The 11,805-nt window shown below is 41.6% G+C and overlaps 1 protein-coding gene across 2 annotated transcripts; it reads left to right on the top strand.

Moving 5' to 3' along the window:
- The first annotated feature begins 6,668 nt into the window (after window positions 1-6,668).
- On the top strand, window positions 6,669-11,445 carry LOC147605080 (pentatricopeptide repeat-containing protein At3g02330, mitochondrial-like). Of its 2 annotated transcripts, XM_086793837.1 has the most exons (3): window positions 6,669-6,843; window positions 7,931-10,880; window positions 11,004-11,445. In XM_086793837.1, exon 2 carries the CDS (start codon window positions 7,982-7,984, stop codon window positions 10,340-10,342), a length of 2,361 nt encoding a protein of 786 aa, XP_086649963.1. In that variant the 5' UTR covers window positions 6,669-6,843; window positions 7,931-7,981; the 3' UTR covers window positions 10,343-10,880; window positions 11,004-11,445. The 2 variants fall into 2 exon arrangements, with proteins under 2 accessions (XP_086649963.1, XP_086649962.1); XM_086793836.1 differs by having other exon boundaries at window positions 6,673-10,880.
- The last annotated feature ends 360 nt before the right edge of the window (window positions 11,446-11,805 follow it).

Below are 11,805 nucleotides of genomic sequence, written 5' to 3'. Positions count from 1 at the left end.
TGTCTAAACTTCCTTACTGTATATACCATGGCCAATCCTTCCCCTTTGGGTGGTTGTGTAGTTTTTCTTGGTGTCATTGAGTTGCCTGCTCATGTAGCACACATGAGCATCCATGTTGTTTTCCCCTGGTTGTGCTAATATATAGCCAATGGCAAAAGCAGACACATCAATGTGCACAAGAAAAACCACTTCCCATCTTGGTGGTTTGAGTATTGGAGCTGAAGACAATGCCATTTCAACTTGTGGAATGCCTCCTCACATTCTTCAATCCATTCAAAGATAATCTGTATAGTAGTCGTGCATGATCCGTGTACATGAAGATAAATCTCCGATAATATCTCCAATGTCCCATGAATCTTTGGACACCCTTGAAGTTAAGGAGTCATGGAAGTTCTATGATAACATTGATTTTACTCTCATAAGTAGATATACAATTCTTGGTAACAATGTTACTCCATGGCATATCATGAACTGACACTTCTTAAATTGGGTTTAGAGAGATGCGATACAACCTTCATAGTTCAAACACTTTTTATAGACTATCTAGGTGTTCTTTTTGAGAGGAATTCACACACAAATCATCCATGGACACTTCAAACATTTTCTAAGAAGTTCTTTGAAGGCTGTACTCATCAGTCTTTGGAATGTTGTAGAAACATTGGTAAGACCAAAGGGCATGAATTTATAAGTAAAAATGCCCCATTGAGTAGCAAAGGCTGATTTATATTGGTCCTTAGGATCAATCATGACTTGATTATATTGTGAGACTCCACCATCAAGAAAAATCTAAGCTTCCTTTCTTGCTACTCTCTCTAGGATGTGCTCCGTGAAAGGAAGTGGAAAGCTATCCTTTATTGTGGTAGCATGAACTTTTTTAAAATTAATGCAAACTCTAAGGCTACTATTTTTCTTCGTCATCACCATGATTGGAGACACCCACTCTTCATGTTCAATCCCATAGATGAACCCTACATCCAAAACTTTTTGAATTTCTTCTTTGATAAGCTGAGCATATTTTGGGTTCATTTCATGTGGCCTTTGCCTGACGAGCCTTGATTCTTCCACCATGGGGATCGTGCACATACATGTTAGTATAGGACCATGCAAACACGTCGCGAAACTCTTTGAGGAGATAGACTAAGTCTTTTTCCTCTTTAGGATCTAGGTCCTTTGAAATGCACATCGGCTTAGGTTGCTCTCCAGGTTTGGCTAGGTCCATCTCCTTAGTATCCATAGGTCTTTCAAAGACCTCTATTGGGTTGTCACCAGGGGACCATTTTGCCTTGTCACTTTGAATGAACCTATCATCTATGTTATAGTTTTGAAAATGCTTAGTGTAGTGTTCCCCTCGTCTTTTTCTTTCATTAAGGCTTTCATCTTAGCCTTGTCTTCTTAGTCCTTCATTGCTAATTCTTTGTTCCATTTTTGCGTAGCCAAATGACGACTGAGGTTGATCGCAGTTCTTGAGTTTGGGTGGATTAGGAAGGGATTTCAGTCTTACTCAAGAAGATAGGTGTTTGTACAGGTGTTGTTCCCCCTCCCTATGGGGTTCTTAAGTTTGTTTAAACATTTCATGGGTCTCAATGCTCTTATTTAATAGAGCCAATCATGGTCAATTTCAATCACTAGGGGTCCCTGCTCCAAAATTTTGATAGGTTTGGCCTTCTTCTTCCTAGAGTCTTTTGTGGTTCCTCTTTTGTTTAAAGTATGTGTGACTTTTCTAGTTGACCAATAGATGACTTTTCTAGTTGACCAATAGATGACTTTTCTAGTTGACCAATAGATGACTAGAGCTCGACTAAGCTATCTTATGCTCTTTTGAAGGAGGCTTTGAGCTCTTGATCGAAGAAGGCAATTCCCATTCTCTTGGAGGCTTGTCCCAGTGTGGGTGGAAATAACTGGGCTTCCTCCTTGGCTTACTACCTACAGTTCGGGATATTGCATGCACTTTGGGCCCAGTATTACATCTTCCAAGCAATGATGCTGAGGGTCGGTATGCTAACAGTGTATGTATCTCTTGGAATACTAAGGTTGAGACTCCTAAAACTATAGAGGTTGATTTAGGTGAATTAGGAAAATTGGAATTAGGTCTTAAATTTTATCATTTTTTAAAGGTGCGAGGGATTTAGGCATATAGCCAAAAATTGTTTAGGGCTATTGCATGCAAAATCCAATGGGGAAAAAAAGAAATAAGTGAAATAGGGGGGGGGGGGATAGTACTAAGGGGGTGGAACAGATATCAAGCCAGGTGAAAGAAGTGAAAGGGAAAGATAAAGTGCATGATGGGCAAGGGATGCAATCAGAAGGGGATCGGCCGGAAAGTTAATACTAGGCAAGCTAAAGATGAGGCAAGAAGAACTCATGCAAACCTGGGAGGGAAGGAAAGGAGAGTAAATATCAAGGTATTTTGAGCCCCTTGATATATTCAAACCCATATAGCCCCTTAGAAAAGGAGGATAGTGGGACTTTGTCTTTATAGAGATTCAACTGCCAGGTAGAAGAGGCTTGGAAGGTGATTCAGACAGAGGATAATGTACAAAGAGAGATTGAGGAAGTTGACATGGTACCTAAAACTAACTTGTCATAAAATCTTTAGATATCTATGGTTGTACATGGAATGTTAAAGGTATTAAGGATAAGAAAAAGAATGCTTCTTTTTGGGGATTAGTTAAAGATTGGGGTTTATCTATTATGGCTATTCAAGAATACAATCTTTTTGGGTCTAAAACTTCTAGGAGAGATAGGTTTAAGGACTAGTTGGTAATGTATGGAGGGGTGAAGACTGGGTATAGTGGTGTAATGACTATTATTAGAAGCGACTTGAACCCTAGTATTGTGGCCAATCACCCTAATAGTAGGATTTTGGTAGTGGAGATCCAAGTTAATGGGGAGAAAGTGTGGATAGTTAATATTTATGGAGCTCATAATCATAAGATTAGGAGTGGGATGTGGGATTGGATTGTTAACTTGATCATTCAAGGTCACTACATCATTTTGGGGGATTTTAATATGGTTGAGAGATAAATAGATAGATGTGGGGGGAGTACCACTTTGATGGGTCAAGAAAAGGGGAAGTGGGATGAGTTGAGAGGAAAAATGGGTTTGGGTGATGGATGGAGCTTGGGGGATCGGAGAGATGGTCCTATAGGCATACCTATTTTAGCCTGCAATATATTAGTTCTTATTCCATGATTGATAGAGTCTTTTTCAATCAGCAAGCCTCATGGGTCCCCCATACTTTGAGGGTTTCTATAGATTCTAGCACAACTATTTCTGATCCCATGCCTGACACTCATCTGATTGGGAGGAGACTGAACTGAACCAATTTCCTACTAGGAAGCTGAGAGTTAATAATTTGTTACTCAAAGATGATCTATTTGTTGGCTACACTGAAGAAGCCATTGGGAGACTAAAAAGGAGAGGAATGTCTGGTGGGTCATAAAGGTCCTTTGCTAATGAGATGCAAGGAATTATTAGAGATGTTGGGAAGTTGAGAGCTAAGGAGAGAAGATAGGAAAGAACTGTTGAACTATGCAACTAGAAGTGGATATTGAGGAATGTTGGGTGGCTCTTTTGAAGTCGGGGAGAGAGAAAGCTCTAGGTTGGGATGGTCTATTTGTGGAGTTTTTCATTGCCTTTTGGCCATCTTTGAAGGTTATAGTTTGGGAAGTTTGCAAAAAGGCTTTTAACTCTGGCATTTTGGATAAGGATTTCAAAGAAGGGCTAGTGAAGTTGATAACTAAACAAACTACCTATAAACAAATTTGGTCATTGGAGACCCATCACCCTATTAACTGTCATTTATAAGATCCTTGCCAAGGTTATTACCCTTAGGATCACTCCTATTTTGTAAGAGGTTATTTCTAGGAAGCAGTATGGGTTTATTAAGGGCAGATCAATATATGACAATATACTTGCAGCTATGCTGGGGAGAGATGTGGCCCTCAAAACTCAACATAAATGTGTCATGCTGCACCTGGATCTGGAAAATGCATATGATAGAGTCCACTGGTCTTTTTTGGCAAGAGTAATGGAAAAACTTGGGTTTGGGACTAAAAAGGCTACTTGTATCTACAGTCTTACCTAGGGAGGGTAGTCTAATGTTTTGCTAAATGGGAGAGTGGTTCAGGGGTTTGAAATTAATAGGTCTGTGAGGCAAGGTTGCCCTCTTGCCACCCTCTTGTTTGCTATTGCTTCTCATCCTCTGATAGTGACCTTAAGGGGAGAATAATTGGATTAAAGCTATGAAATAGTGAGTAGCTAGTCATCCAATGTTTTGTTGATGATTCAGTGCTGTTTTTGAAGGTTGATAACAGTAATATGAGACAAGCTTTGCCTATCATACATGAGTTTACAGAGGCTTTTGGATAATGATTTTGAATTGGAGAGGTGGGGGTGTGGGGTTGTAAGGAGAGGGAAGATTCTTAGGCACTTGGGAGTCCCATTTGGGATTGAGGTCACAAACAAGCAACTAATTGATTGGGCCTTAGACACATTCATTGGGAAACTAAAGAAGTGGGAGGGGATCAAGATCCCTTTTTATGACAGAATAGCAGCATGTAACACTGTGCTGAATGCTTACGTAATGTTTTTGTGTCCTCTGCTAGAGTTTGGAAAATGCCACTGGAAAAAAATAGTGGGTCTTATAAGAGACTTTTTGTGGAGGAATGGCAAAGCTACCAGGAGAGTTCCAGCTTGGCTTGCTTTTGGGATAAGCTGCATGTGCCTAAGAGTGAATGTAGAATTGGTATATTGCATCTACGAACTCAAACTTCAGCAAGGATTGCCATGCTTCTCCCTAAATGTCTGCAACAAGAAGAAACATGGACAGTGATAGTAAGAGAGTTAGTGGAGGTATCCTTGTTCAATTAAAAGGCAATTGGCAGGGGTTGGGATAGAAGGACAAATTATTCTCCTTTGAAAGTGATAGGCTCTCCTTTATGCAGGATGTTGAGCAACAAATGGAAGGAAGCTTTGAGTCTAATGACTTGGGATGGGGGATGTAGAGCTTCAGGAAATTCAATGCTAGTTTGGGGCTATGGTGGTCTCACAAATTCAACCCCCCTAGGCCTTCTGGATACTTGGCTCAGCAAGAAAATTGAACAATAAAGGGTTAAGGAGGTTGGCAGATTGCCGGGAGGACTGGGCATCTGTGGGGTGGAAAGAACTTGATCAACTAGAGCTAGAATTTGACTTGCCTGCAAGGGAAAGGGATGTAATGAGACAGGTGCTAGTGCATACTTAGCTGGGGTGGTTTTCTACTGCATTTGATGAGTCTTGCTGGATAACTAGGGCTAATAAATTGTTAAAAGGAAAAACTAGGGATTTTTATATAGAACTAAGAAAAGGGGAAATTAATGTGGAATATTGTAACAGAATTTGGAGGGTGAGTTGGAGCCTTGGCTGCTAGAAGAGGAGATGGAAAGACTTGTGGGAGTGTCATATCCCTGTGGTTTTCTTATGGAGAGTATGTATGTGAGCTTTGCCCATTGGGATTAAGCTAATGTAGAAAAACTTCAGTAGTGGGTGTTGCCCCATATGTAGAACTACCTCGGAGGATGGAAAACATGCATTTTGGGACTGTCCAACTATTAGAGGAACATGGGGCAAAATTGGCAAGTGGGTTGAACACTGTATAGGGATTCAGGGCCATTAGGGAGACTGGATTCTAGGGAAATGGATATCTAATGATGGGACTGCAGATGTATTGTTTAGTATTATTAGAGCTTGCTATTTGTGGGAAATTTGGGTTGCTAGGAACTGTATTGTGTTTCAGAAAATGAATCCTCTCTTAGATTGGATGTGACAGAATTGATGCATAAGAGTGTGCATATGTGTTGGTCTGTAGTTTGTGTGAACAAGCTAGATAAAGATGGGATGGGTCACCTGATTCAGAGGCTACAGAATGGCATCACTTGATTTCTTTATCTTTTTGGAGGATTGTTATGCATACTAGGGAAACCTAACATACTATTGGGCACACTGATGACGCTAGTGGGGATGTCGTAGTATCTAGTCCATATTATGCATAATGGAGTTGATAGTTATATAGTCTTGTGGGTTGACTACCATGAGTATATAACATGCACGTTCCTAAATGGTGAATTTGGGCATGTTCTTGGATTCATATAGGTATATATATATATATATATATATATATATATGATTGATATGATGTAGGTCTGTATTGGTCTGGATTTGAAGCCAAAACAAGTTAAATTTGGTCCTAAAACTAGAAGATGGTATCTCAAGGAGAAGCAAGTGGACTACACATTTGTGGCATTCATAGAGAATCCTGTTGGGACAAGGCCAACAATCAGAATCTCGTCAAAAAAGGGGGATGTGTTGGAGAAGCAAACCCCTAGAGGATGCACTACTGAAGCCATGATGGAAGCCTGCATTCAGTTGGGTTACCAAATCTCTTGGGAACAATACAATTATGTGATGGAGGAAAATAGATAGAATCTGTTATGTAAACTTTTGAATGGAGTAAAGGTTTGTGATGGAGGAAAATATGTAAACTTTTGAATGGAGACAAGTAAAGGTTTATGACTCGATGGTGTATTGAGTTAAGTTTTCTTGATTAAATGGGTCTGGATGTAAAAGTGATCCTATTGGTCCCCCCCCCCCCCCCCCCCCCAAAAAAAAGCACTGGTTTTCATTAATAAAAATCTTGCTAAATTTTGTGGTTTTCTAAAGGATGAAGTTAAATTCAATTTCCGTGAGCACCGATCGGGAGGAACAGTTTCTCTGTTGGATGGAAACCTATGCAGGCAATAATAATCGGAGAGATTGTGAGGTTTTCAAGAGGCAAACTAACCTTGGAAGAAGCTAGGGTCAGAGGTATGCCAAGATTTATCATCTTTTCTGCCTTAAAACTCTTTCACATGACAGTCCATTGGGCAAAGATTGTGGAAGAAGCTAGGGTTATGGTTTGTGGAAGAATTTAGGGTTAAGGCTGTAAAAGGATATGCCTTAGGGCTAGGGTTGTACTGGTTATGTATGAGTAGGGTTAGGTTTGCGGAGATCAGGAATTCCAGAAATCCATTTTGAATCAGTAGAACTGGAATGTGAAGCTCTGCTAAAGTACCCATAATGAAAGCTTTGATTGGATGGAGGGAGTTAGGTTTAGGGTTGGTGTTGACTGTGGAGAATAGGAGTATCAAGCCCTGCAAGTAGGCGTTTAAGCTAGCTCACACGCAGGCCTTTATTGATACTACCTAGGGAAGAGCACTTCACTTCAGCAGAAATCAGACTTTGGGTCGGGGTTAGGGTGAGGGTTGATATCAAGCTCTCCAAGGAGGCATTTTGAACTAGACTTCATGAAGGCGTTTATTGACGTCAGTAGAGTAGAGCATTCCAGCAGACAGTAGGGAAAAGGAACAGCAATATTAATTCCGAGCAGACAAGTGAAATCTCTGTATGCTGGATTTGGTTAATCTTATCTATCTACAAACCTTCACTTAAAAACATCCTGTAGTACTCCAAGCAAGCACTGCGCTTTCAAATATTCTGCTACATTAGACAGCAGACAAGCCACGGGACGAGCAGTTGAAATTTTTTACTCGGTCACATCTGCATGACATGTTCGAGGTGACATGGGGTTTGAGTCTGTATCCATCCAATGATTGCATGCCAAGCCTTACTTTAGAGATCCAGAGTCAGCAAAGCTTGAAGAATTACACAATGTTGTCATGCATCAACAGAGCGTTGGATTTGAGGTGGCAGATCGCACAGCAACATTCAAGTCTGCCCTCATGAAGCACGCATGGGACGTTGGCAATTTAAAGAAAATGTTGGCGCCACGAAGGGTGGAGATTTTAGAAGATTAATTAAGGAAGCCAAACTAGATGAAGCAGTTCAGGCTGCTGAAAATATGGATCATCATCAAGTTCCCATAACAAAAGACATTTTTGTCTGCCTTTTGCAGGGATGCACCACAAAGAAAGACTTGGAAGCTGGCAAGCGTGTGCATAGGCTTATGGTCAGAAATAGACTTGGGTCGAATTCATATTTGTGTGATCATCTTATCCGCCTGTTCGCGTCATGTGAGAATCTGGTGGAGGCAAACCGTGTGTTTTATGAAGTTTCAAGACCCACCATTTATACATGGAATGCCATAATCTCCGCACATGTGAAGCTTGGAGAATGTGAGAGAGCGCTTGCAGTGTACGAGAAAATGCAGCAGGAAGGCACAAAGCCAGCAAAGGTCACGTTTTTGTTCCTTCTAAAAGCATGTGCAAGTATGCAAGCCCCAGGGCTTGGACGGCGCATACATACTCAGATTGTGGAAAGTGGGCTTCATACAGATGTTGTTGTTGGGAGTACCCTTGTTGACATGTATTGCAAGTGTGGAAACTTGGAGGATGCACATAGAGTATTTGATGGGCTACCAAATCGCAATGCAGTATCATGGGGCACGATGATTGCAGGTTATGTCCAGAGTGGGCATGCTTTCCTTGCCCTCGAACTTTTCGATACAATGCAACAGGAGGACACAGAGCCGGATGGGCACACATTCTCTTGCACGTTAAAAGCATGTGGCATCGTGGGTGCTCCTCAGCTGGGGAAGATCATACATAATAAGATTATTAAGTGTGGTTTTGAATCAGACTTGGTTATTGAAAACACCCTTGTTGATATGTATGCCAGATGTGGGGGCCTTGAGGAAGCACGCAAATTGTTCGACACCTTGCTGAAGAGCAATGTGGTGTCATGGGGAGCAATGATCTCTGGATATGTCCAGCATGGAGAGGGTCTTCTTGCTCTCAAACTTTTTCATGAGCTGCAGCAGACGGGAGACGTAAAAGTTAGCAAGTCCACATTCTCATGCACCTTGAAAGCATGTGGCATGGTTGAAGCTATAGATCAGGGGAAGCTGCTACATGAGCAGATTATAGTGGATGGACTTCAATCTGATGTGGTGATTGGGAATGCTCTTATTGGCATGTATGTGAAATGTGCTAAGTTAGAGGAGGCTCACAAGGTTTTTGACCTGTTACCCTATAAAAACGTAGTCTCATGGGGGACAATCATATCTGGCTATGCACAGCATGGCTATGGCACTCTCGCCCTTGTCCTCTTTGAAGAAATGCAAGAGCAAGGCATAATGCCTGATGAAGTTATATTTATGTGCGTCTTGAAAGCATGTGCAAGTGCAACATCCATAGGTTTAGGTCAGAGGATACATGATCAAATTATCAAAAATCAATTCAATGTAGGTGATGACATACAGAAAACTCTGGTTGACATGTATGTAAAATGCCTTAGGCTAGAAGAAGCACAGAGAGTGTTTGACAGTGTACTAAACAAAGATGTGGTGTTGTGGAGTGTTATGATCAATGGGTATGCCCAGCATGGGCATAGTCTTAATGCTCTCAAACTTTTCATGAAGATGCAAGAGGTAAGCACAAAACCAGACAAGTTCATCTTTTCTTGCAGTCTGAAAGCTTGTAGTGTTATAGGAGCCATAGGACATGGCAGGTGGATACACAATCAAGTAGTCAGAAATGGGCTGGAAACCGATGTGGTTGTTGGAAGTGCCCTTGTTGACATGTATACCTGTTGTGAGAGCTTGGGAGAGGCATGCAGAGTATTTGGAAGGCTGTCAAATAGAAATGAAGTGTCGTGGGGGGCCATAATTACTGGACATGCGCAGAGTGGAAACTGTAGGAAGGCAGCGGAGTTTCTTGAGAGTATGCAAGAATATGGGTTAAAGCCAAATGATGTGATTATGACCAGTGTGCTTGCCGGTTGTAGTCATGCCGGCCTGTTGGAAGAGGGCTTTCGGTACTTTGACTTCATGCAAAAGAATCACAGTTGGGTACCGAGTATTGAAGGGTATAGCTGCATGGTTGACCTTCTTGGCCGTGCAGGACGCTTCATTGAAGCAAAGGATCTGATGGAAACCATACCAATGCAACCGGATGGTTTTGCATGGGCAGCTTTGCTTACTGGCTGCAGAACGTATTGCAACTCAGAATTTGCAAGAGAATGTTTTAATGGACTTGTTGGATTGAATCCTAGGGAGGCTTCTGGGTATGTCATGATGTCAAACGTCTTTGCTTCTGATGACATGTGGGATGATGTGGACAAAATGAAGGAGCTGATAAGTTGTTTGGGTGCACAGAAGAAGCTTGGGACAACGTGGATAGAGATTGACAACAGCATGCACGAGTTTATGGTAGGAGACACCAGGCATCCTGAGAGTGATATGATTGAAGCGAAGTTGAGGAGGCTCAGCATAGGAGTAAAGAAGAAAGGGTATCTCCCAAAAATGGATCTAGTTTTAGAGGAAACAGGCACATTAAGGGCAAAGGGCAGTGTAGTGACGGTACTTTGATTGATCAGCTTAGGTTGAAAGAGGATTAGGTCCGTGCAGAATGCTAAAACATCTTCCATCATGTCATACCCTATGCCGGATGTCTATAAAGGCACCCATGCCAGATGTCTCTGTTATCGGCAGGTGGGGGAAGGAACTACTCAGTATCTGCTTACATGTGTATGTATGTGATTGAGCCTCTATTTTATGGTGTTTTGTGCCCCATCAAAGAGCATGATTTTCTCCTCAGCTCTCTCAAGGAGGTGTTCACACCATCAAACTGAATTCCTGAGCAGAAGCCTACAAAGACAAACCTTTTCGATTGTGTTAGTGACTGTTGTCACTAACACACTCAAAAAGTTCAGGAGTGCAACACAGTCTCTCAGCAGTGTGAGAGCGCTTCTGACTAATGAGTCAGAGATTGCATCATAGAGTACATACACTCTCAGGACATTTCTAAGCTAGAAGTGGACTAGAAGCTGAGCTTGAGAGGACGGAGTTGAGCTTGGGTGACAGACACATGTCCAAACTTCAAAGTAAAAGCTTTGGATCAAATGAGGTAAGGTCTTCTTAGAGTGCCATATGCTTTTATAAGTGTGTTTTCTATGGTGTTTGGAGGTGGGCGGTTTTCAACCGAAGATTTTTGTAAATGTACTAAATCAGCTGAGTGGCTTATGGGCAGCTTCATGGGGAGGTGGGAAATCTGGTGCAAGGTACAAGGATTGCCTTCCAGTTTCTGGTGACATCTTCAAGGTAGCCATTAAGGAGAATTACATGGACAAAGTTTAAGGTGCAGCCTAGTGCTGAGCAGGTCTGTATCAGTGAGCAGGAAGAGCCAAAATATTGGTTACACTTCTCTATGTATAAAAATGCGAACATACGCAAGCAAAAACACATACTATACGTAACAATCTATAATATTAATGTATACACTCCCAGGAAATACTTCGGAGAGGAAGTGTGTCACCTCTCCACCCGCATACAAATGTGGATATTTATATTTATATCTTCACAAATTGTCTTGGAACAAGGTTACAAATTGAAGGTCTTGTAGGCAGAGACACTAGACTGGTTATGTAGGCTGAGATGACAACTTATAGGGTATTGGAAGCACATGCTTTACATATGCTTTGGTATTGCTTATGCCTGCATTTTGATGATTGATACTTGGCACTAAAGAGAAAATTTGCTAAAACTATGTGGTACTCTTGAAATGGCTGAGATTTTGAGATGCATTTATTGGGCATTCAAAATCACCGGTGTCAGGAGTTGCTTGTCCCATGATGGGACTCGGTTGTTAGTGAGTGTTTTCTACTAGGGCTACCTTCTGTGTCCACAGCAAAGGCTTTTCTTGCTATACTAGAGTGTGTGTGTGTGTGTGTGTGTGCGCGCGCGCGCGCTTGCGAGAGTATGTAGGTTATGCTAGGCATTTGGTGCTTTGCTTTGATTATCATTGAGGGAGTGCTTTTGTTTCAATAGGAGTT

Source organism: Cibotium barometz, chromosome 60 (assembly GCF_041138505.1).
Source record: "Cibotium barometz isolate CiBa-2024 chromosome 60, ASM4113850v1, whole genome shotgun sequence".
NCBI lineage: Eukaryota > Viridiplantae > Streptophyta > Polypodiopsida > Cyatheales > Cibotiaceae > Cibotium > Cibotium barometz.
Note: the sequence above shows the minus strand (reverse complement) of the source record. Positions and strands in the feature narration are given on the sequence as shown.

Excerpts from the sequence above, each read along its gene's own strand:
- LOC147605080 (XM_086793836.1), top strand. The coding sequence starts at position 7,769 with ATGGGACGTTGGCAATTTAAAGAAAATGTTGGCGCCACGAAGGGTGGA.